The sequence below is a fragment of the Lepus europaeus genome, chromosome 13, assembly GCF_033115175.1.
Source record: "Lepus europaeus isolate LE1 chromosome 13, mLepTim1.pri, whole genome shotgun sequence".
Lineage (NCBI taxonomy): Eukaryota > Metazoa > Chordata > Mammalia > Lagomorpha > Leporidae > Lepus > Lepus europaeus.
Window position 1 is genome coordinate 60,464,014 of NC_084839.1, and position 26,472 is coordinate 60,490,485.

Below are 26,472 nucleotides of genomic sequence, written 5' to 3' on the forward strand. Positions count from 1 at the left end.
CCCTCACCAGCTAGTATGGTGGCCCACAACTTGGGCAGGCAGGGCGTGAATCCCATGGCTCCATCAGATGGCCCTGCTGTCAAGGCTGGCTGTACAGGATCTCTCCTGCTCACCTCTGAAGGTGGCAGAGGGAGGGGCCAGACTGTATCATGGGTATGTGTATGTGTGTGCAGGGAACATGTGCGTCAATCACATGATCCACTGGAGTTTCCGAACGTGAACTCTAGCACCAGGGAAGTTAGAGGAATAATTGTGGTGGGAAGACTTAGCTGGGAAGCGGAGGCAAGGAGAGCAGAAGGCCCGGGAGATGGAAAGGAGGCGGCAGGGCGGCCGACGGAGCTGGCACTGGAAGGCAGGCGCTGTGCAGACAGCTGAGTCGGGCCTGGGCGTGGGAGAAGGGCCAGCTCCCGTGGGGAAAGGCTTAGACATTCCAAGTATGAGACAGCAAATCTAGGTAGATGCAGAGCTCCACAGCTCAGGAGAGAGGCGGGGGCTGGAATAGGTTTCAGGGTCCTCAGGGGATTTGATCGCCTCAAGAAAGCAGGCAGTGGAATGACTGGAGGCTCAGTGAAGGGCTGGCCATGGGTCAAACCCTGGAAAAGCAATGGTTAGGGGGAGCTGGGGTACGGGAGAGAAAAATGCGCGTCTACAAGGAGTGGGGAGAGCCAGGAGTCGAAGGTCCAGGAACACCAGCAGTACCAACCGCCGCAGGGGCCCCAAGGGGCTGCCCAGCAGGAGCAAAAATAACACGTGAGGTAGAAAGCAAGCTGTGAGCACGCCTCTCTCTTTTAACTGTTTATTGTATAATATAAAACTACAAAAGTAAGACTGCTCATTTCCATGTACATTTAATCTGTCCAATTGTTCAGATTACAGCCCAAACCTACACGTGAAGACAGCCACCTGGGTTCCGATGTAACATCTGTAATATTGCATAGAAAAGGCACAGCTCTCAGGTCTGTGGGGGAAAGGTTATACCTCCTTTCTGACAAAACGCCCTCCTCAAAAACCATGCACCACACGTGTCACTATGTACATCTTCTTTTTCAAAATCTCGTTCATTTGCACGTATGGAGTGCACTTCTCTTCCTAACTTGTAATCCCCTAAAGAAGTCCAAAATGATAGTGGCTTTGTCTGCGACAGCATTTGATCCTGGCTAAATTTGAGAACCACAGAGACTCAATTCTTAGGAGCATCAAAGACAACTGTACATAAGCAGGACGCATACACCTGGCCGCTGTCAGGTGCAGGACAGTTACAGGCCGTTAACCATTTATAGCCAGAACAGGTTTAAATATGCTGTTTTCAGAAAATGTATAAAGGTCCAATTTGTAACAGCAAGGTTTTGAGTTAAGACAATTCATAGAGAGTAGAATAACAATCGCTGCACAAAGTAGTCTCTCTCTCTCTCTCTTTTTTAAACATCTGTCATTCAAGAAGGCTGCCTTGCGGTATTCATAATTCATTGTTTACCGCAAAGGTGGTTAATAAATTTAAGCTTTAAAAACGATCTGTAAGTTGATACTTTGGCTCTTTGGAGCTTATGTAGTTAAGAAATTCTCCTTGATTGACCTCAGGGCAGCTGGGGCACTCCGAGGGGCTATGGCGATTGAAAGCTCAATTGGTAAAGACACTCAAGAGGTGTGCAGGCGGCTCCGGCCCATTTCTCACCCTTTGGTATGAACGAGGGTGCCCGAACAGTCGCCTCTTCTGTCATCAAGAGAAAGTGCTGCTAAAAAAAAAAAAAAAAACCTTAAAAAATATCAACCCTTTGATGCTTCATTTTCTTAAAAATTTGGAGGTATTAGAACATTCCTCATCCATACCTTTTGCATATTTCAAATAGACCCATATTAGAGAAGAGAGTAAAAAGGAACATGGACTGTGCATACGATGAGAAGACCCAGGGGGCCTGGCTGGGACCCCCTTGTGATACAGATTTACATTCCTACAAGAGAATACATTCCTACCATACATTCTGCACATGTTACGGTCCAGATGTTGTTAGCGCTCCACAGTAAAATAAATATATTTACACGGAACAAAGGAATAAATAACTTATGGGGAAAAAAAAATCACTTCAAATTCAAAGCTCTTAGGATTCTGCTCTCATCTTGTCACTTCATTGCACATAACTGTCAATGATCGTCCTCTCCCAGCCCCAGCCCCAGCCCCAGCCGGCGTGTCTTTCTCAGAAAGCACCTCGAGCTGCCTGCCTGGCCCTGGATGCCACACGATGTCTTTTATGAAGGGAAAGGCACTGCTGCCAGGCGGCATCTGGAAGCACATCCCGCACTCCGACTGGGACCTGGCGACTCCACTCCGGCTCCTACTCTTCCCTGTTGGGACATCCATCACACTTTGTAAAAGATACGACACAAAGACAATTTGAACCCCTGATGCTTTTGCTCTTACTGAAAACAGGCCAATAATTTCCCACGTCTGTCTCGTGAAGACTTTTGAGTACCAAGGATTTACCGCAAGGGTGTCGAGTTAAAAAGCATCTATCTGCCTGCTGCTGTTGGGGGTGGGTGGGTGGGATATGTTTGTTTTCATTTTGAAGCTCACAAATACATGGGAGTCAGAGAACCAAGTTTGGGCAACATCTCTCTCTCTCTGCTTATTTGAATTGTTGCCCAACATATGGGATTTGTTTAAACACATGATTTGCTAATCCAACGAAAGTACAGTTGTTCTAAGTTACTGTAAATCAGTTTTTAACAATGGCAAGTCAACTGCTTTACCCTGTTATTGTCGAGAATAATCAATACCATTGCATACGCATGGAGATGTGTGCGGTATGTGGCCAGTTCGCAGGCTCCTCCAGTTATAGAAAGCTTGGCATGTGGGCAGACTTGTTCTCCACAGAACAAGTGGACAGGCATGGTGACACTGGAAGCATCCCCAACAACCCTCACCTTAATTATATGGTCCCTGGTCCCATCAAAGGAAATGACACCTTACAGCAGTTAGGAGGTGTCTGTGTGGAGGTTGCTTATAGGAGAACAAGTGCAATTTGATCAGTTTTTCACTGCTTTGCTGAGTTGATAATTAGCCTTTAAAACACATTCAAGTGCGGAAAAAAGTAAATTAGAATGCAGGAAAATTTAATCCTATCATACAGGAATCTTTTGCTTAGATGAGCAGTTCCTTCATCACAAATTTTCTTTGCCATGTGCATTATAAAAATAAAACTGTTTATGGCTTGTTTAAAGTGCCATTTTATAAAGTTGTCTTTTTTTCATCCATGGCAAGAAGCGAGCAGAATAGGTGACTGAATATTGACAAATGACCAACGACAATGACAACAACAATAACAATAACGAAAAAACAAAATCCCATAATTTAAATTTTTAAATAAATATAAAAGTTATTCCTAAAGAAGAAGCCATCTGCGTAACAATATAGGTTGTAACCTGCACTCAACAGCTAAAGTACCATTAGAATAAACAACTGAAACGAAAAGGCCATAAACAATTTCGGCAACAAGCATGATACACTGGAAACAGTTTAAAATTAAATGCACACCACTAGGGATCAAAAGCTACTTCTTAAGGGTGTCCTGGGGCAGGGGGCACAGGGGAGACATGCATAGAAAGTCCTGTCTGTGTATTTGGGTCAAACAGCCTTGTAAAGTGTAGTGAAGTTAGCAGCTGAGTTAAGACAGCAACCTGATGGGAAATCGTGGTGTCAGGTGACCAACTCCAAGTTCAGAGTCACAGATGTTCTAGGAGTGTGTCCGGGCCGGCCACCAGAGGCGAGTGGCGCTCAGTCTGGTAATCATCGAGGTGCAGTTTTCAGCTCTTAGCAACAGAGGGAACAAAAGCTCCGGGGAGGGGCAGCTGGAAGAGACAATCTAGCAACATTATGGATGCCTTCCGGGGAGATGTCCTTCTTTTAAGAGGCCCAAGCACTGCAGTAGGGCTTAGTTCTGCGAAGAGGTTGGTTGTTTTTTTGGAAAATTTTGTTCAGGTGTAGAATTTCAGGGCATCATAAAAATTACACCAAAAAGGAAAGATTTGGGTTTTCATTAAAAAATAAATAAAAACAAAAGCGCAAACTTGGCATAAATACACTCTTAAGTAAGAGGGTAGGCCTCCCCTCAGGAGAGGAAGCTGGAGAACCATCACTTCAACCCCGACCTCCACGGCCCTCTCCCGCCAACTGCTTAATGCAAGTTTGATGAGCAGACGTGGCTCTGGCTTTGGAAGTCACAGTACTGGCGGGTGTCTGTGCCAGGGAGTCAGTGCTTGTGAAATTTGGGTGTGATATCACCTGGCCCATCCTTAAAGCAGGGAGGGAGGGTGTGTGTGTGTGTGTGTGTGTGTGTGTGCACTGGGGGACATCAGTTGCAGACTGATTTGATCCACTTTTCTCTTGCACCATACACATATAAAACATTACAGCTCTATAAAAGTACAAGTGCCACTTGTACATCTGAAGTTTGCAGGAACTATGTGAGCAAATCCTATCAAAATAGCTATCTCATATGTATAAACAGCATTTGTTTTTAGAAAAACAATATCATAAACTGCAGAATCTGTACAAAAATATAAAATAAATTTGGGTAGCAGTTTTCTAAACAGCCATGTAAATGCAACACTTAACGAGGAGTAGTTAATGCCTCTAAAAAGGCTGAATTGCCAAGTCAACCTATACAGGGCAAAAACGCCAGAAAAGGGACTGAGATCATCTAAATAATATATATATATTTTTTTCATTTTTACGTCTTGCAATAAAACTTATAGAAAAAATAGACAAATATGCACATGCAATTTACAGCTTTTCCGACTTAATCCTTGTGCTTCACTTGAACTGGGTATTTCTGCCATTCGACCTAGCAACTCTGTCCCCTCTCCTACACCACGCAGCGAGTCTGAGGAACCACTCCAGACGGCGGATTAAAAGTGGTCATACTTGGATGAAGGCACTCCAACTCTGCTCAAAGCAAAAACTAGTGTGATCCTTTTGTAAAACGTTCTTTTCTTCTGAAAAAGGCAAGCAAGGGTGCATGCACAGTGTGGAGAATTGTCAGGGCTGCGGGCACGCTCGCCGAAGCCTGGCCTTAGGACCCTACCAGCACCTCCATGATGTGGTCCAGCTCTGTGAGGTCCATTTTGAAAGGCTGACTCGGGGTGACCGGCTGGCTGCTGTAAGGGGCCAAGGTCTTGAGGAGGTCGTCGGCTGACACGGGGGCCATTTTTGAGGCCGTCCCCGCAGCGGAGGTGCAGGGGTCAAAATCATACATGGACGTGTCGATGTCGGCGAACAGGATGTCGTCCAGGGTCAAGTCTGTCAGGAAACCCGTGGACGTCGTTATTTCGAAGTTCCCAGGCAGAGAATCCATGAGTTTCGAGTCGTCCGCGCGGCACTCCGGGGGCCCCTCGGCCTTCGGGCCACCGGACTCGCTGGAGGTCCCTTTCGAGGCGTCCGTGGTGGCCGCGACGGCCTCTGTGGAGGTAGATGTGGGACACAGCTCCTCGATCTCGTCCAGGGCGGAGGAGAAGCTGTCCTTCTCCGGCGGGAGGAGGGCTGGAGGGGAGAGTCTGGCGGGAGCCGCGGGCGGCAGGGCCGCCGGCGAAGTGCAAAAAGTGTCGTCGTCGGCCTCGAGCAGCGACGCGGGGGTGAGGCAGGCCTCCAGGGGCGTAGTGCTTCCGGGGTCGCAGGGGTGCGCGGGCGCCGTGTCCCGGAAGCTGTCGCCCGGCGCGGCGGCGGACTGTGCGGAGGGCACGAAGGCGGGCCGCAGGCTCCCCTCCTGCTTCAGCTCGTCCTGGATGCGCCGCAGCATGTTGTTGATGAGCACGGTCTTCTGCAGGCTGGGCTCCGTCAGGGGCCGGTGGCTGTAGAGCTTCATAAGGGAAATGTTGAAGATAGTCTGGCGCTGTAAGGTGTAAGACACCTTGGACGGACCGTCGGAGGCAGACCCGATTTTGCCTTCCAGCCCATCTTCATGCTCGTCAAACTTGCGTTTTCCTCCTTTACCCAACATATATCTGCAAGAGAGAACGGAAGCACACGCCGTGAATCACACAAAGGCCGACCTCTACCAAGAAAAGGACGCGAGGAGTGCAAATAAAAAGAAGACTCGGATTTAGGTCAGCACTCGGACTTCAATTATTGGGAAGAACCCGTGGATTAATTCGGGGAAGGCTCTTCTGAACCGGAGACAATGGGGAAATCTACAATCTACCTTTGTATGCAGTGGAACAGTTTTTATCACTAGGTAGTCTGCAGAATGTGTTTCTTGAGAAATGTGTACCACACAGACAAGTTAAGTGTTGCCATGGAAACGGTGATTTTGACTTTCTCAGTTCATGTGCCTGCGTTTGCATGCCTAACATTATCATGCAAGTTCAATTTCCCTCCCCCAAGTAGATTTATTTTTAAAGTCTAAGAAAACACTTACAATGCTATGACCTAAACAGATATAGGTGTCATAAATTACAGCTAGAACACATCTTGGATGATTAAAAGAGCCAAGTTCGAGGCGGAGGAACATGTACAATTTTGGGAGAACTGTGTGTACTTTCAAAATGCTTTTTCCTTCCTCATTATGCACAGAGCTTTTCTGCCTGTGTGGTGACATGTGGTGAAGCACCTGGCCTGTGTTAAATGACCACACCGGCTGGGCTGCCACCACTTTTCCTTCTGGAACCAAGGGGAGGAATGCATGCTCCACGACCCAAGTTTTTCCTTGGCTCGATTTCATCACACACAGTTATGTCTGAATGCAACTGGATTAACTTTTAATGTAATTTGCTCTGATTATAAACATTGATGTTGGGTCCTAGAGACATTTCATAATGAAATATCAACTGATTCCAGATATGTTAAACATATACATACACATATACACATACATACATACACACTTGTATATTTCAAACAGTGACTTTATGTCTTAGATCTGGAGAATTTGTAATGCACTGAATTTTTAAAAAATGTTTAATTATTTGAGTCACACACACAGAGGGAAACAGGTAAGACAGAGAAGAGTCCATCTGCTGGTTTATTCTCCCAATGTGTGGAATAGCTGGGGCGGGAGCAAGGAACCCAATCCAGCTCTCCAGTTCTCATGGAAAGTGGGTGTCAGAGACCCAAGTACTTGAGCCATCACCACTGCCTACCAGGGTGTGCATGAGTAGAAGGCTGGAGTCAGGAGCAGATATGGGCATCAAACCCATGTACTTCAATATGGGACATGGGCTTCTTAACTAGAGTCTTAATCACCAGGACAAGTGCCGGGCCCAAAGGTTGAATTTTAAAACCACAGAGGGAACTCCTACTCCATCTCACCTGCCACTCACAGCCCAGGCCGCATCCTCTCTTGCTCTGGCCTTAGCGAACACTGGTCTTCAGCTGGTTGTCACCTTCTGGAGAATGTCTCCAAGGTCACATCAACTCCTACTGTCTAAACAGAACAGTCTCAAGTATTAGCCTTTACCTCCCAGACCTCACTTTCTAACCACTTCATTAATACAGTTGTCCAGACCAGGTTCTAATGAAACCACACTCTCTCACTTGCGCTACAACACTCAGAGATGTGTTAATCCTTACCTCAATACAACCCTCTCTTTCTGGTATCTTCATAAGCAGACAATTGGTTCATAGTTACCCAGTTTTCCTCCTTAAATCTCACTTTTCTCTTACTGAATTGCTTCAGGTGATTGCATGTATCTCACTCAACCCTTAATTCCCTCCACACCTCCACCGTCTCAGGGACTCTGCTAGGCACAATGGGCAGTCCCAGGTGAATAAAGTCTGGTCTTCAAGAGGCGGAAGAGCTCCTCCTATACATCATCACTGGGATTGGGAGTCTCACCTTAAAGAAGTAGGGCTAAGCAAAACAGAACCTTTACAGAACTTTCTTCCAGTGCTTGCTTAAAAGAAAGCCACACTGCCCCTCAAGGCAGACATGGAGCCTGGCATCTAAGTTCCACCTGGAGTGACTGGTTTCACATGTGTCAGTCCCTGAGGAGACAGATGAACATGGCTGCCAACTATCAATGTTAGAATCAGTCTGAGATATGCTGGTGCTTATGGTGACTGTGAAGTTACTTGTAAGACTAACTGCCCCTCATTTTGTAAACATTAAGGAAAGGGCTGTCAATCACTAGGACCCAAGACCCATCCTGTGACCAGCTGTTGTTAGAGGCAAGGAAGGTTATGATGGTGACAACTGACTTATCTGATCCGGCATGGGCCACACATATTCCCTACTGTTTAGTGCTAATGGTGTCATTTGTATATTCCTACCCAAAGAATGTGTGCTCATTTAAACTTGAGGGTGAATCTGAGTGGAGGCGGTTTCAATTCAATTTGCAAAACCCTTTCTACTTTAATGCATCAGAAGTGTTACCAGACAACTGGGTTTTGAAACTCATAGCTGTTCACAATTATACCATTTGTGTTTGCTTACAATGTACTTAAATACTTCCAGAAAAATTTCACTTTTGCCAAAGAGCTTCTAAGAGCATTCAGTTCTCATAGAAAGTTGTTATATGATCTATGTTATGTCACACTGTGATCATGCCAACACATTTAAATGTGTTTTTGAGTACACAAATACATGTATACTCTAAAATGTTTTTCAAAGTGTGGTTCAGGGATGGTGCCTGGCTGTGAACTGTTACTGGTCAATGATGAGGTAACTAGACATACTCTATTATTTGGGAACTTTTACAGCAAATACAAGGAGTAGTTGTATGTCTCCAAATCTAACTGTAAAACAGAGCTTCTTGGGCCAGACATTGTGCCACAGCAGGTTAAGCTGTGCCTAGGACATCAACCACATCTCATATCCTCTGGGGTAGAGACTAGCCTCTGCTTCTAATCCAGCTTCCTGCTAATGTGCACCCTGGGCGGAAGAGTTGATGGCTCAAGTCCTTGGGCCCCTGCCATCCATGTGGAAGAAGTTCTGGACTCGGACTCCTGGTTTTGGGAGGGTCCAGTCCTAGCTGTTGCAGACAATTGGGAAGTGAATCAACAGATAGAAACTTTCTCTCTCTGTTGCTCTGCTTTTCACGTAGACAAAAATCAACAAACACTTAAAAGTGGAGTTTTCCAATTAAAAATTATTTTAAAATGTGGAGTTTCTATTGTTTCCATCTTTGTATTTCTACTTTTTTCAAGTCATTATTTTAATGTGTTCTACAAAAGCCCATGAAAGGGTGTGTGTGTGTGTGTGTGCGTGCGTGCACGCGCACATGCAGGTGGGGGAAATGGCGGCGGGAGCAGGGCAGGGATTTGGCCTAGCTGTTATGATGCCCAGTTCCAATACTGCAGTGCCTGGGTTCAAGTCCCAGCTCCCAATTCCAGCTCCTTGCTAATGCAAACTGCAAGAAGCAGCAAGTGATAAGGGTTCAAGTAGCTGTGCCCTGTCACCATAAGAGAGAACTAGATGGAGTTCTGGGTTCCTAACTTCTGCCTTGCTCAGCCCTTGCCATTGTGGGCATTTGGGGAGTGAACCAGCAGATGGGAGATCTTTGTCAGTCGCTTTGCTCTCAAAAATAAATACAGGGGCTGGCACTGTGGTGTAGTGGGTAAAGCCACCACCTGCAGTGCCAGCATCCCATGTGGGCGCAGGTTCAGGTCCTGGCTGCTCCACTTCTGATCAAGCTCTCTACAGTGGCCTGGGAAAGCAGTGGAGGGTGACCCAAGTCCTTGGGCCCCTGCCACGCGTGTGGGAGATCTGGAGAAAGCTCCTGGATTCGGATCGGCGCAGCTCCGGCCGTTGCGGCCAACTGGGGAGTGAATCAGCAGATGGAAGACCCCTCTCTTTCTCTCTCTCTGCCTCTCCTTCTCTCTCTGTGTAACTCTGACTTTCAAATAAATAAATAAATCTTAAAATGGCACAGCAGTTAGTGGGTCCAGTCCTGGTTCTACTTCCATTCCCACTCTTCTGCTAATGTGAACCCTGAGTGGCAGCAGATAGCAGGTGATGGCTCAAGTAGCTGTGCCCAGGGCATCCATGTGGAAGGCCAAGACTGATCTCTGGCTCCTGGCTTCTGCCTGACCCAGTCCCAGCTGTTGTGAGCATCTGAGGAATAGATGAGCAGATGAGAGATCTCCCTGTGTCTGTTTCTCTGTCTTTCAAATAAATAAAAAAGATGGGAGTGGGGGGGAATAACACGGTCCCTTGTCACAAAGCTTAAGAATTACTGCCCTTAAATGTGAACCAAAATACAAGTAAAAATGAATTAGCAAGCTCACTGCCACTTTGAATTCTTATTGCTTTCCTACAGGAAAGGTAACGTGTAGGTACTTCCGATCCAGCTCTCTGCTATTGCCTGGGAAAGCAGTGGAAGATGGCCCAAGGCCTTGGGCCCCTGCACCTGCGTGGGAGACCAGGAAGAAGCTCCTGGCTCCTGGCTTCGGATCAGCGCAGCTGCGGCCATTGCGGCCAATTGGGGAGTGAACCAGCAGATGAAGACCTCTGTCTCTCTGCCTCTCCTCTCTCTGTGTAACTCTGTCTTTCAAATAAACAAATAAATGTTTTTTTAAAAAATAATAGAAGCATCCAGAACTGAAAAGCAAAAGAGAACAAAATTGGGGAAAGAAACGATAGAATATCCCAGAACTGTGGGAGAGCTACAAGAGATCAGAATAACACCTGCCCTAGAATTAATTGTTTTCAAAGACTTTTTATCAGAAGAATGAAAGGTGTTTTTTCAGTAACATTTCCTTAGGAATAATCATTGAACTCAGGGAACTCACTTATTTAAAAGGCATATGGCTGGCGCCATGGCTTAACAGGCTAATCCTCCACCTTGCGGCACCGGCAAACCGGGTTCTAGTCCCGGTTGGGGTGCCGGATTCTATCCCGGTTGCCCCTCTTCCAGGCCAGCTCTCTGCTATGGCCCGGGAAGGCAGTGGAGGATGGCCCAAGTGCTTGGGCCCTGCACCCGCATGGGAGACCAGGAGAAGCACCTGGCTCCTGGCTTCGGATCAGTGAGATGCACCGGCCGCAGCGGCCACTGGAGGGTGAACCAACGGCAAAAAGGAAGACCTTTCTCTCTGTCTCTCTCACTATCCACTCTGCCTGTCAAAAATAAATAAATAAATAAAAATAAAAAGCATATAAGCCATGCAATTCTACAGGCATTTACCGGAATTCCCACAGCTGAAAAATCTGTGGAGACACTTTCAGAGAGATTTCAATACAAGAAGTCCCTAATTTCCAATGAGAATGGCCCAGCTGGTCACAGTGGTGTGATAATCCCAATGACTTAGGGATAGCCTGGTAAGACAGCTGCCAGCAAGGGGAGGGCCCTGAAAGGCAAAGCCTACGAGCAGGAACAGCTCCAAGCACTGAACCTCGGATGCTCTGTAAGTGCGTACATAAGAACCCCTGATGCAGCAAGTCTCAAAGCAGGCTTGCTTTCATTTCTCTATTTTGTACTGGGAGACAAAGTGGTCTCCACATACCCAGTAAGATTACAAAACACATACAACACTGATCTTAATCCCATGTCTATTTCAATTGCAATAGAAAGGAATAAAATGCAACGTAAAATCTACTCCACATTGTTGCTTAAAATAGAGGCATGCCCAAAGTTTGCTTAACACGCTGCAGTAACTTTGCAATTAGTGTGGCCAGGAGAGGCCTCCAACATTCAGCGCGGGGAAGGGTAGCGAGCACTCTCACTCTCAGGGCTTTGTATAACAATTTAAAGAAGAAAAGACCAGACATGCCCTTGACAACCAGAGGGCAAGAAGCCAGACCCTGCCTCTGTGCTGGGCCTGGCTCGGGCTGCTCAAGTCCAGGGTGGACAACTCCACAGCAGCCCCCTTTCCTGAGGCACTCTGAGGAAGTAACAATGGCTCTTTAAGCCCGCGATGGGAGCGGCACGTGACCTTTCAGAAGGCCTTACCAGGCCTCATCCCCAAGACGGGAGCAGTAGCAGGAGCTCATTAAGGGCCCCCAGGGAACACTGGGGAAGGGGCCCGCCTGCTAGGTCACCCTGGGGCCGACACCTCATTCTGTCTCCTGCCTGGCCTTGGGAAGACCCAAGCCCTGAGCCCTGCCTTCTGTGCAGTTTTCCAGACAATGACCCAAGGGACCCTGAGCTTCAGGGCTGGGCTAGAGATCCCCAGTCCTGAGGCAGCCAGTGGGTGCTCCCTCCCACCCTGCCTACCCCTAAGGGGCCTACAACCAACCAGAGCCACCTGTTTATTGAATATTCATTGGCTCTTCAAACAGCTTGAGCTCCAACATCTTCGCGGGGAGGATGGGAGGGAGAGCACTGCACAGCACAGCCCTCAGGGTTGGACATCTTCACCAGGCGGCGCCTGAGCTCCAGTCAGAAAGCTCTTCTGCCACAGCCTCCCTCCTCCTCTCAGTGGAGGGCAAGCAGCAGGCTCACACGGGGAGTGTGTACAACACACATGGCTGGGCCCCACCGACCTGCACTCCCGGCAAGTTTTCAGGTGCTGCTGCCCCGGGGACCTCACTTAGAGAACCACGATTTCCTCTTTCCCATGTCATCTCTGAGCTAAAGGATGTCTCTACTCAGTTCATCCTCACTGGGACGGTCCTCCCGATTTCTGTCTCCACAAAGTAGGACAAAAAGGAACAGACACCATTTTGATGATGGCTACTGACAATGTGCAGAATTAAAGCAGCTGAAGCTCAGTTGTTTTTTTTTTTTTTTTGACAGGCAGAGTTAGAGAGAGAGAGAGAGAGAGAGAGTTATAGACAGTGAGAGAGAGACAGAGAGAAAGGTCTCCCTTCCGTTGGTTCACTCCCCTAATGGACGCCACGGCCGGCGCTGTGCCGATCTGAAGCCAGGAGCCAGGTGCTTCCTCCTGGTCTCCCATGCGGGTGCAAGGACCCAAGCACTTGGGCCATCCTGCACTGCCTTCCCGGGCCACAGCAGAGAGTTAGATTGGAAGAGGAGCAACTGGGACTAGAACCCGGCGCCCCAACTGGGACTGGAACGCAGTGTGCCGGCACCGCATGCGGAGGATTAGCCAAGTGAGCCACGGCGCCGACCTGAAGCTCAGTTTTAATGACAGAACTCAGCCTCAGACGGATACACCAGACCCCACCAGCACAACCCAACCCTTCCCATGAGTGCAGGGAGGGCTTACGCCCAACATCCAAAAAGGAACCGACATGGCACCAATGTTTAAAAGCACAACACTTCACAGCTTTTTCAGGCACTAAGAAAACAAAAACAAAAACACACAACAAAACCACAGGGTGAGTATTTGGCCTTGAGGATAAGAAGCTCATGCCTCCTCCCACAATGCCTGGGTCTGACACCCAGGGTCTGGCTCCTGACTAATGGGCATGCTGAGAGGCAGCAAGCCTGGCTCAGGTGATTCTGGTCCGTGCTAACCAGTGTGGGAGACTAGAACTGAGTTCCAGGCTCTCGCCTCCAGCCCAGCCCAACCCAGCCTGGGCTGTTAAAGGGCATTCAGGGGTCAACCAATGGATGGCAGCTGTTTCCCTGCCTCTCAAACGAAAAATGTTTTAGAAAGAAAGGTAATTCAAACAAAGTGAATCAAGAAATATTTAATTCTATTTTTCAACTTTATTTTTTTTTTAAGATTTATTTATTTATTTGAAAGGGAGAGTTACGAAAGAGACAGGTCTTCCATCTGCTGGTTCGCTCTCCAAATGGCTACAACGACCAGGGGTGGGCTACGCCAAAGCCAGGAGCTTCTTCCAGGTCTCCCATGTGGGTGCAGGGGCCCAAGGACTTGGGCCATCCTCTGCTGCTTTCCCAAGCACATTAGCAGGATTGGAAGTGGAGCAACCAGGACTTGAACTGGCGCCTGTATGGGATGCTGGCTCTTAGGCTGCGCCACAGCACTGGATTGTTTTTCAACTTTAAATGCTACTGTCTCTCAAACAGCCTTTTTTTAAAAAAAAAAAAAAATTATCTATCTATTTGAAAGGCAGTTACAGAGAGAGACAGTGAGCGAGCAAGAGGCCTTCCATCTGCTAGTTCACTCCCTAGATGGCCACAACGGCCAGAGCTGTGCTGATTCAAAGCCAGGACCTTCCTCCAGGTCTCCCACATGGGTGCAGGGACCCAAGGACTTGGGGCATCTTCTACTGCTTTTCCAGGCCATAGCAGAGAACTGGATCAGAGGTGGAGCAGCCGGGACATGAACAGGCTCCCATATGGGATGCCTGTACCGCAGGCGATGGCGTTCCCCAGTACGCAACAGACAGCCCCTTAAACAGGTTTAAGTTCACTTTTAATGCTGTCTGAACTGTCAAAATTAATTGTTTTTATATAACATTTATGTTTGCAAACCACTACTCTGTCATACACACACACACCTGCTGTAACCTTCACCCCATCTCTCAGTCACCAGGGATTCCTGGTAGTCAAGAGCCTGGGGCTAGGCCTCAGGGGATTGTGGGAGGCCGGCACCAGGAGTCCTCCCCAGCCCACCTCAAAGGCTCCAAGCCAATCACAAAAGAGATGTGGAAGTCTGCATTATGGTTGTACCTGATCCCTCACAAACAAGAGTCCCAGCCCAAGACAAGAAAAGTCCCTCACCGACAGACTTCCCAGCTTAATATGCAGAGAGAGAAGTTAGGCTTCAAAAGATCTCTGAGAGGGGTTCAAAGTTGGTAGCTTGGGTCCAAATTCTGAAGAGAGGAAGTGATAGGGAAGGTGTGTCTGAAAAATGTGTGGCTGAAAGTGATCAGGCAGCGGTGGAGCCACTGGCACGCTTTCACAGGGTGTGCTGTTGGTACGCAGGTGGCTCGGAGGGAGGCACTCCTGGAAGCCATCACGTTCACACACCTCAAGGCCCAGCTGGTTCATGCCCTCCATACACTGTCAAGAGCCTGATCCAATTTCCTTTCGCAGTAGTAACAGGAACTAGAAATTCAGCGGTGTCCTTTTTCAGACCTACGGCAGGCTTCACAATTAAGCAACATGTTGCTTTAAAAGTCAGCTATGGGAAGGTGGCTTCAGGTGGGCCTGTGGGGCCCGGGGAGCGCAGTAGAGGCGGCCCCTGGCTTGTAGGCTTCAGACAAAAACAAGTTTTTAAAGACCTGAGCGGGCACAGCTGTCTGGGAAAGGGCTCCTCACTCCAAGGGCAGCTTTCAGAGGCTGTCTCCCTGGTCTCACCGCTCTGCTGGTGGAAGAGGCCAGCAGCGCCCATGCCAACACTGGAACCATACGCTCGGGTCTCTGCACTGACATCGACCGTTCAGAGATACATGCACACACACGCGCGCACACATGCAGCCCCTCTTTGGAAAAGAAAGGCAGCCAAGGCTGGGGAGAGGCCAGCGGGGAGCATTTCCTCTGACACACAGTGCCGCCAGTACCCAAGGCCGAGAGTGGAACCGCGTTCTGTTTCTTTTGAGGAAGGGGTGGAAGAAAGCAGCGTCCGTGGCACAGTGAACTGTGTGTGTGACAGGCAGGCTCCAGGCCCCAGAGAAGCGGGCTCAGCGCTGGGCCACAAACTGCTTTGAGACAACTTGGGAAAGAGAACATTCTCCTTCCCCTCCTTCCACGTACTGGCCTTCCGCCGGGTGGTTGGAAGGGAGACAGGGCTCTCAACAAAAGGGTGTTTCCCACCAGCCGGGAGGCCCGCCTCTGGGGAAGGGCTCTTCAGAAACTCGGCAGGCAGCTCGCTCCGGGGCAGGAAGGAAAAGCCCCAGCCTACTTCCATGCGGGTGGGGTGGGGGATGCTGGCTCAGACAACTTTCACGACGGAGCACTGTGATCCCACCCACGTGTTCAGCACCCGACAACCTCCCCACCCCCACACCAGGGAGCACACAAAAGCCACCCTGGGGAAGGTGATGCTGGCGGGGTCAGAACAGGAAGCTACTACAAGCAAGAGGGTCCCCGCTGTCCCTCCTGCCAGAGGGTGCAGGGCTATGACTGCCCATGGCCCAGGGAGTGCCAGCAACAGTGGCAAAGCGGCCCCAGCTTCCAGACTCACAAGGTAAGGGCTCGCCCAAGACGGCTAGACAGCAAGTGCTGCTAACCCCTAAGCTGCCTGGGGTCAGAAAGCATTTTTTTTTTTTTAACGCAAAGCTCATCCAGGGTTTTGGAGGTGCCCACAGTAACACCCATGCTAATTGGTAAGTAAGACAAAGCCTCCCCTAACAAATCGGCAATGTAATTATAAAGCCAGTCACTAGAACAGCCAGTTACCCGTGCTCTGGGAGACTCTGAACCTGTAACCCGACACCACTGTTTGCAGCCGGGTGCCGTGGGCCCAGGCCTCCCCCGCCGACCAGGCCAGGCCCGCGGGGCACCGCAGCCGCGCCTGGAGCTCAGCCCCTGCAGCTGCACGGAGACCCACAGGACGACCCTCCTGGCCTCCTCCTCACAGCCTGCAGAGAAACTGAAACCCCGCCATGTCAACCTCCAAGTCCACTTCAGAAACAACGGCTCTGACTGTACGGGGCTGTTTTCTACAGTTCCCATTTTAAGAAATTCTAGCTTTCTCTCGCAGAATTTTTACATGCTTCTATAAAACTGAAGACAATTCCCAACACTGGTGGTTTATCAAATATGATTCTTTTCTCCGGAAAAATGAAAGAAATTTTAGAGATATTGATAACTAAATGCCATTAGTAAACAAGATAGAGGGAGGGGATGTTTCACATCACTATTCCTTACAAATTAATTACGGTCTTGTCAGCAAACATTTGGAAAGAAAATCAGGTACTTTAGACTAAATATCAAGTTGTGTAAAATGTTTCTAATATCCTGTCTTATGATACCTCTGCCAGCTGGGAGTTTTAGGTCTTAATCTCAGGTCTATTCAGCCACAGAAACCAGTCACCTTCTCCCAAGGACAATGGAAGTGCTACCAATTCTTTTATTTGAGGATTCTGGCTAAACGCCTGCACACCTAATTAAAGTTAAGGCTGAGTAGAACACGACAGTTCTGAATTGGAACTTAACAAACACAAACATCAAATATGATCTGATGCTTTGTACTCCGGGGAGGAAAATAACCCTGAACATGTTGATGGAATACGACAGGCAAAATGTCTGTGGCTGTCGATGCTGGACGGCCAGTACAAGGTGATGCACTGTACTCTTCCTTTTACTGTTCAGCATGTTTGGAATTTTCCACAATAAAACGTTTAAACTATGACAAGTCAATACAAACCTTAGAAATTCTATGAAATTAAAAAACAATCACAATAAATTATTTGCACATTCAGTGAGAACCATTATACTCATTTTAACTGATAGATTTTTGCACAGAAGAAAGCTATCCGTGCTCTAGGTAAACAAGCCACGTCCAGCACGAGTCAGAACTCCTTTACATTCTGACAGACGGAGCACATCCACAAGGGGGCGCAGCAGAGTAACAAGGCGGTGGGAATGCCTTTCTCCACTACAGTTTCCAGCTACACATCTCTCAAAGCACAAACATTCATATCCAAGACTGCTCCCAAATGCAAGCATCTAAAGGACAATGCTAAAGAAGTTTGGAGGCTTGCCAAGCACAACCCAGAAAGGTTTTGTTGCCTGTGTATAGGTAACACTGATGTATCAAAAGCCATGGTTAAAATCCCTGGAGGATTCCTGAAGCGAGAACACGCTCGCACAACAAACACAAACCCATGTGAGGAGGTGCAGATTCGGAGACGCCGGCAGCTCAGAATATCCAGTGAGGTTTCCGAAGTGGACTCCGAACCACACAATGGGTCTCCAGAATTTTATAGCAGAGAAGCCGTCACTAATCCCACTGCTTCTTAATAATAGTAAATTACCTCCATTCGGAACAGATACTGCTGCGGGCAGTTATTTGGGAAAACCCTTCATAAAGGATGCTGGGAGGAGCCATTTAATTGTAAAATGTAGTGCAATTAACCTTAGGGAGATAATGAAGGGAGTTACTGTGTAACTACTTGCTGGAATTCTCTCTTTGCAAATTACAAGTTCAGATTATATGATGTTGTATGTTCAATAGCAAGGAACACAACAGATGAACTATTAATCGTCACTGTTTCCATTTGAAAATTGGTAATTGTGAACATATTTATATATAATAAGGATTTAAATTGGGATGCTACTTCCTAATAGTTCAGGGCCAAGAGTACCTCTCTAGAACTCTGAATGTGAAGGAAGCTTCACTAACGATGAAGGGCAGGAATCCTCAGACGTGAGCGATTCTCCCCAAAGATCGCGTGCTGCCCTCATGAAACATGCCTCTCTCCCTCCCCCCATCCCTGGGCATAATGAAGATATTTTTTCTCCCCTATTTATAATTGGATGAGATTCTGTTTTCAATCCTCCTGTAGCATCTTTTCCCCAAAGATACCTTGTTTTTCCCCTCACGCTGGAGACCCTTAACAAACAACGTCAGGAAAAAATAAAAAAAGGCCTAGGCTGGAAACCAGAGGTTTTGCCAAAAGTGTATGACAAATTTCCCTCCCTAAAGAACATCTTCAGTTACATAAAACAGGTAAATGTAAGTTTTTAGAATAATTCTGTGAAAAATTAAATTGCACCTTAGTTAAAAACCAAAGGTTGCCTCCTAGGTTTTATGTTTCAGTCAACTATTTGCCACTGAATACAACCAAGGAATACAAACTAAGTATGCTACAGCAGGAAGTGCTTTTATGGAAGTGTTTCTTAAAAGCTAAAAACCAAAAACTGATCACGCATTCAAATTTGTATGCTTTATTGGCTGTGAAAGATCACTTAAAATATTCCCAAGTACAGAATATATTTAATCTTTTAACTTCTACATGTAGTCTAAAGAGGAAAATTGGATGTTATTTTTTCATTCACTTAGTAAAACAAAATAGTGTATGGCTTAAAACTAGATTCCTTAAGAGAAAAATATCACATTTCTAAAACACGGCATGAACACAAACGTTGTATGGGATAATAGCCATGTACTTACGAGACATATTGAAAGGAAGAAATGACTATTCCAATATGGAAATACCTGTCCTGCGTAAGTACCCCATATGCTCATAATGTTTATTTTAGTTGCCTATAAAGATGACGCAGGCTAACGATAAGGTTTTACAAAGACAATTTAAACTTTATATCTTCTACTTGGATAATTCACACAGTAGAAAAAAAGCAATGAGGATACAAAAGTTGAGGACAGCAAATGATACTTTGTAAACATGGTGGCCACCTTCCTTTTAAAATAACTACTTTGGGGCTCTTTTGAGATAAAAAGTATTTCTTCCCAAGGACTTCTGGGTATTAATACTGATGACTCACTGAACTTTAAGCAAAGTCATTCAGTCAAACACAATCAAAATAATCTGAGGTCCCTGGTAAACGTAAGTAATGTTTTTAAGGAAAGTACTTCTCAATCACTTCATCTTTGGTTACCTTCCGGGCTCCTTATAGGAAACCCCCAACCAGCCCAGCTCTCTATTTTAAAAAGCACTCTGTATTTTAAAACTCCTCGGGAAGAGACCACCAACAGGCTCCTGATAAGGGGACAGGTCCATCATGCCCAAATTGCTCTGCCAAGATGGCTTTCTGTGACAGCCTGGCACCCAAAGGTGCCCCCAGGTCCTCCCTCTGTAAAAGAGGAAAGCAACTGGAATCATCTCTTCTAAAACAAGTTATCTGCTCTGGGGATATAGTTTGGCTCACGGCCCCCTGAGCGTGGCTGGAGTTTTATGCCTGTTCTGTTGCAGAGATGGCCTTGGGACTTTCAGATTCCCCGAGCTTAACTCAGGCACCTCTGCACCAGGGCGGGGCGCTCCAGCAAGCTGGCTCCCAGCCCCGGGGAGCTGTGGCATGGCCCAGGATGATAAGCCGTGGGACAGGGAGGCTGGCGCACGGGCCAAAGGTTCATCTGCAGCAAGGGCCTTCTGATTACTGCCTTAGAGCCTGCCAAGAGTAAGTGCTCTTGGGCTCCGCAGGCTCACGCACAGCCCACTGTCAACAAGACTGCGTCTGGGTATGTGAGTGGGCACACGAACAGTAAGATACAGACACATGTGCTGTCCCAAAGACCCAGAACCCTCTCCTTTTGCTATTCTATGAGACACTCCTTGGAAGCCTAAAAATGTTTGGTGTAGCTTCTCCTTTCCAGCTAACCATCTATGAAGGCTTCTAAAGGAAACAAAGCTTGAGAACAGATTCCTCTCACCCTGCAAACTACAGGTTCCTGCAAAGTGACAGACAGTGAACGAGTTGGAAGAACTTAAGTTTGCTGCTACTGGAGTTTCCAGAGAAACAAAGCTGCCTTTGGGCACCCCAAACTTGTCAGACCTGCTGTAGCAGTTGCGTCCTCCCTCCCTTCAGCCCCCGCCCCACGCATCCGCATAGCTCAGGCCACTCTCACTCGGCTGAGGCAGGACCAGCTCTGACCAGGCAGCGTGGAGTGGGGCGAGAGTGAGCGAGGAGCTCCGCACACAAGCTGCAGGAGGTGCAGGACGCCCCTTAGGTGATCCTGGGTTTCCGCCACAGACCCATCACATTGGGGCACTTGCTTCACTAAGCCTGGCAGGCATCTCCAACCAGGTTCCAAGGAGAGACAGCTCTGGAGCCCCTCAGACTGCAAGGAGAGCAGAATTTCCCAGAGCTTGCACTGTTTGTGGCGCTTGTGGAAACCAAAGGGATCTGTTTTGTCCTCTCAGAAGCCACATGTCTTAAGAGACTGTAATGTTTTCATTTTGAAATTTTGATTTGTATGTCAAAGAACATTTTTACACAGCCCAGCATGTTTTTGTTTGTCTCATGATCTTTGAGAAACAAAACAAAACAAGGCATCTATTTATCACCCCGAATAGGAATGTCGTCTTACTGGGCTGACATATGCCATTCACAGATTCATACAAAGAATGAACTGCCGGGCAGTGCTAATGGAGAAAGACACTGCTGTACACAATGAGTGATGGGCGCTTGGGGGGACAGTTCTGTTCACAAGGACTTCCCAGCATCTGCACGCAGGGGAGGTGTTTGCCTCTAACACCAACAGCCCTGGCTGCTTCAGACAATAAAAAAATAAAAGCAAAAAAGACTCTCCAACTTTGGTTAGTAGCTGCTTCCTTCGAAAAGATTAAAACGAAATTAAACCTACACACTTGCAAACCAGAGTTGTAGCTTGTGTGTTTCGGCACATTGTTACAGGAGTAATTATTAATGGCAGGTGGAAAGTATTTCGTTGGTGCATATGCTGTGGTCACAGCAGTTGTAGGTTTTCATGTTCTTCTCGTTAGTATTAATCAATGGAAAGACCTACGAGGGCTGCGGTTACCCGCTTGGGAGGCCATTTTCACTTGAACTGGAGCTTGCCCTTTGGTGCCTTTAGCATACACCTGATCTTTGGACTTCAGTAATCAGAGACAGCTGCTCCCTCCCCTACTCCTGCCACTAAGCCATCTCCTATGGGATATGCCATGACAGTAAAGACATTTCTGTAGCCATTAAGTTTAAAAATTCTACAAGTGAGATAAAGTCCACATTCCTGAACATCATGCTTATTCGTATCTTGATACATAATATTGACCAAGTGGTCTTGATTCTGCTGCTGGGAATGAGCTACAAAATAAAGCCTCAGATTTTTACCAGTCTCTTTCACAGCAGCAGTAGCAACAACACAGCAAAGCAAACCTCTAGAAGATTCTTGCATAGCCTTTACCTCTCTTAGTTACTAAATTATAAACGATTTTGATGGCAGATAAACTTGCAGTGTTGTAACTTTCATCCTGCCAAGGGACCACTGCTCAAAATACCAACTACATGAAATCTGTCCTGTTTATAGTAATAAAAATAAATAAATACTGGATGCTGTAAGCTATCAGTCACCACACAAACCTGATTTTAAAATATCAAAATATATGCTATTTTACTGGGATCATTATTAATAATGATTTAGTGTTGTAGCAACTCGGTAAAATTTATATTTCAGCGTCTCAAATGAATTAAAAAAAAAAAAGCTTCAAAGAGGGGACAATTCAGCTAACAAGTGCAAGCACTGCCTAAATCCGAGTGAGTACCTTCCTCTTCGTCCTTTAAGGAAACAAGTCTGAGCAGCTGTTACCCAAGAAGCTGTGACACTCGCCTGACGCTGAAACTGTTCCCTAGGCCACCTGCTGTCTACACTGGGTTGCCATTATAAGATGTGAGTTCTCTCCTACCTGTCTTAATGAAGTGAGGTACAGAGGCAGGTGTTCACAAAAGGGGGGGGGGGCCTGGGGGGCTGTCAAATACATTTCATGAGGTTTTTCTCCTGAGAGCAGCATGTCTCATGGCTACGCACACTTTAATTAGCAGGGGGAAAGAACTTGGAATTATTTTAAAGGGTTCCAAACTGGATGAACAACATACACAACTTTGTTAACACCTAAAGCCTCTAAGAAGCTATAAGAAAACTTTTTCTTTCTTTCTTTCTTCTTTTTTTTTTTTAAAGAAATTGATAAAATGAACAGGAAAGCAGACATCCACGAACGTGTGATTCTTGCTGGGGCCAGAAGCTGGAGGTCTCTGGGTGGGTGTTTGCATCCTGGCTGCACAGCCCGGCACGCTGAAATCAGAACAGCCGGCTAGGAGCGGGGGAGGGGCGCTCCCAGGGCGCCCGGGGCCTTCGGGGGAGTGGGCAGGGCCCGCGGGGGGTCGTCAGGCAGGCCCCCGCCCACGTCACTCTTGTCTTGGAACACGCAGGGCCTCGGTAATCCTACCGGTGGCTACAGGGTCTTCACACACACACTCACCACGGACACTGGAAATCCTAAAGCGTTATGTCACGAACAGAGCTCGAAACCACTTACTGGCCTCCGCGAGGCCGCCCGGGGCCGCTCAGTGCGATGCCAACCCACGCCGCGGCGGCGTGCGGCCGGACGTCTCACCCTGCCGACTGCCCTTCCCCGCTCGGGGCCTGTACAAACTTCACTTTCTGCCTCTGCCCAGCCCGGCGTGCAGGCGAAGAGGGACTGCAAGTCCGACTGATCTTCTGCGAAACGTAAACCAGCCCTCACACCCGGCTGAAGGTGCAGGCACCGTGCAGCCGGGCCGGGGGGCGGCCCGCCGAGGGCTCTCCCCGCCGCCGCGGCCCTCGCCGCCCCCTGCCCCGCGGCCCGCAGTCGGCTCGGGACAGCTGGCTGCAGGGCCAGGCCCGCTCCCTGGCGGTCACAGGCGGCGACCACGCAGATGACTCGCAGGTTTTCTAACTTGAGAGAGCAGCGAGACGCCAAGTTCAACACACGGACAGACCCACACGCCACTCGCCGGGGCGCGGACGGGAGAGTGGATGGGGAGGGACGTGTTTAGCAATACACACACCGGGAAACTCACAAAAAGGCACTACGGCAAGTTGGATGCCAGCCCGGCCCCGGGGACTCAAAAAAAAAAAAAAAAAAAAAAAAGTGAAGCCGCCCGTGAGCCAGCAACCCGAGCCCGGCAAGTCCCGCACGTTCACAACGACGCGGCCGCCGCCGCGCACCGCCCGCGGGACGCCCCGCCGCCCCGCGCCGACCCCTGCCCTCCGCTCCAGGCCGGCCGCGCGCGCCGGACTCCCCAGCCCTCGCCCGGGGTCCGGCGGCGCCAGGGGCACCCTCCTCGTACCTGCCCCGGCCCCGCTCCGCCCCCGGGCTCTCCCGGCCGGGCCGAGTGCCCACACCGCCCCCACCCCGAGGATCCCCTCCGCCCTCCGCCAGCGCCGGGGCACTCACCACATGCAGCTCCACCTGGACTAGCGCATGGGGGGAGGGGGTTTCCGCCCACTCCTCAGCTACGCCCGCTCCATGCGGCGTGCCCGGCGCCGGGGAGGCGAGGCCGAGCCTAGGACTCCGCCGCCGGGAGCATTATACAATGGTGGCGGCGGCAGCGGCGGCGGCGCGAGCGGCGCAGCCCGGCTCCAGCACTCGCCGTGCGGGAGTGACGTGCGGCTGCGAGCCTCCTGCGAGCTCCGGCCCCGGCGCCAGGCCCCGCCCCGGCCCCGCCCCGGCCCCGCCCCGCGGCCCCGGGAGGCGCAATAAATGCGGAGCGGGCCACGGCTGCCGAGGAGCAGGAAGGGGCCGGAGGGGCGCGGGTGGCGCCGCCCACAGCTGCCCTCGCGGCCGGCGCGGCACCGTCTTTCTCCTTAGCAGAGGCTGAGGGTAGAGGCGGGGACTGACCCGAAGCCCTCCGGCCAGAAGACCAAGGAGGTCCCCAGGACCCACCCTCCCAACGGGAGGACGACGAGGCGGCTGTGACAAAGGCGGCGGCGGGCGCCGCGCGCGCAGCCCGCCGAGTCGCCGACCGCAAATATGACAGGCATCTGAGCTATTCGGCAGCGCGGGCCGGTCAGCGGGCCGGGCAGGGTCCCCGCGGAGGCGAGGGCCGCGGCTCACCCCGAGGGGCTGCCTGCGCCGCAGGCACTGGCCCGCTCCCGCCCCGGGACCGGCCGGCGGAGGGGGTCCTTAAGACCAGATGGGACCCCGCTGGCGCCGGGCAGCCGAAACCCTTTGCGCGCGCGGTGGCCTCAGCAAGTCCACAGTATTTTGGGAGCCGGGCAGAGCCCTGGTGGCCAGCCCCGGGGGAGGCCAGGCTCGGAGGCGCAGGGACGTGGGGGACGAGGGTGCCGGTTCAGCCCCCAAGTGTTGTGCCCTTGGCCTTTCCCCGCCCCTACGCAAGCGGGTGCTTGGAACTACTTAGATTTAGTACCGCGCAGGCTGGCAAGGGGCGTGTGTGCGTCTGATGGTGCGATTTGAAGAGCCTCAGGAAAAGAAGCCAGGGAGCCAACTCCACTGGAAAACGAATGATTATTTTTAAAATCGCTTGGCGCGATCAGCGTTAAGATGTTACAAAAGTAATCCAGACACCTTAACAGTCTGGCTGCCGCCCCACTCAGTATCATCTCGGGTCACTTTGGCGTTTAATGGACCACTCTATCCGTTATATTTAAGGATAATAAAGCTTTAAGACCTCACATAAAGGTGATTAGAAGTTGTTAACATCAAGACAAACTTAGATCTATTCAAACCTTTAAGTAATGAGTTGTTATCAATCAAATTGATGATCTTATCGAAATTAAACTTAAAGTCTTGGGAGAGGAGATGCTGTTTCTTGTTTGAAGAGGAGTAGAAAAGGTTTTTACAGGCCTTTCCATGCAATTAAAATCTTTACAGGTTTCTTTAGGTGTAACTAATGCCTGAAGCTAATGATTTGTAGATCTCTTTGGGAAATTTCATTATAATGTATAAAACATTAAAAATTGTCCAGGAGTGCTCAGCAGCCTCTCTTGCAGATCTTGCTTAGTTTGTGCCTGGGTGGCACAGCGCTCATGTTGCCAAGAAGCCAAGGTATTTTCATTTCCAGAGTTCTGCATTTTAGAGATGACACTGACTTCCAACAGCTTCTCGCTGTCCACTCGCTTATCCTTTCAGTGCTCACTTTAAGGAAAAGCCATTGAAACAGAAGCGGAAGTAATCTCTTGCTGGGATATCTTTGTAGTGGAGGCCGGAGGCATTAGCTCTGTGGAATTTGAGACGAATTTAAACGTTCATGAATTGAAGTTAGTAGAAAGACTCCTTTTTGTGGCTGCTGCTGTTTTCTAGCAAATGGACTACCAAATGTCGCAGTGTTCCTGCACAAAAGCACTAAAATCAAAGTGACAATCTGTGGAGCTCCAAAGCACACACACCTGTTCTGAAGAACAGTTTGTGCATGCTCAGTAAAGGTTCTTGGAGGGCAACTTGAGTTTTGGGATGAAATGGTTTCCACCTCTTCACAGTTAATGAAGGCTATCACTTAACATGGACTCACAACTCCTCCTCCACTCCCTCCACCCCCATCGGAGTCTGGCATCTCCCACCAGCAAGTTAAACCATGAGGTGGCAGCCTCAGCAGCTGCCCATGTGGTCCAGCACCAGGTGTTACCCTCCGTCCCCCTCCTTCGAGCCCAGGCTTGGTCACACACAGGCCAGCACTATTTCTGCCCAGCCCTGGAAATCCAGGTCCATTTGGATAAGGAAAGGCGCTCTCTGCAGTTTTTTTTTTTTTTTAAGATTTATTTATTTATTTGAAATATAGAGTTACAGAAAGGCAGAGAAAGAGAGAGAGGTCTTCCTTCCGCTGGTTCACTCCCCAGATGGCTGCAATGGCTGGAGCTGAACCGATCCGAAGCCAGGAGCCTGGAGCTTCTTCCGCTTCTCCCACATGGGTGCAGGGGCCCAAGGATTTGGGCCATTTTCCACTGCTTTCCCAGGCCATAGAAGAGCTGGATTGGAAGTGGAGCAGCTGGGACTTGAACCAGCACCCATATGGGATGCCAGCACTGTAGGCGGCAGCTTTACCCATTATACCATGGTGCCAGTCCTTCTCTGCACTTTTGAAGTCAACTTCTTTTAGTATAAAATGGTATGTTTTTAAGATTATTTATTTATTTATTTGAGAGGTAATTACAGACACACAGAGAGAGAGAAACAGAGAGAAAGATCTTCCATCCGCTTCCATCCCCAAATGGCAGCAATGTCCAGAGGTGGGCTAATCTGAAGCCAGGAGTCAGGAGCTTCTGCCAGGTCTCCTACATAGGGGCCCAAACACTTGAGCCATCTTCCACTG

The 26,472-nt window shown here is 49.0% G+C and overlaps 1 protein-coding gene across 4 annotated transcripts in view; it reads right to left on the reverse strand.

Moving 5' to 3' along the window:
- Window positions 1-782: 782 nt before the first annotated feature.
- SERTAD2 (SERTA domain containing 2) overlaps window positions 783-26,472 on the reverse strand; it is a 124,769-nt gene continuing 99,079 nt past the window's right edge. The window contains exons 1-3 of one of the 4 annotated variants that reach the window (XM_062209539.1): window positions 23,601-23,780; window positions 7,298-7,412; window positions 783-5,994 (exon numbers count right to left, since the gene is read on the reverse strand). In XM_062209539.1, the coding sequence (XP_062065523.1) occupies window positions 5,067-5,990 (924 nt within the window). In that variant the 5' untranslated portion in view covers window positions 5,991-5,994; window positions 7,298-7,412; window positions 23,601-23,780 and the 3' untranslated portion in view covers window positions 783-5,066. Of the gene's footprint in view, window positions 5,995-7,297; window positions 7,413-23,600; window positions 23,781-26,472 lie in introns of those variants that run through there. The other 3 variants (XM_062209541.1, XM_062209538.1, XM_062209540.1) reach the window with 3 other exon arrangements.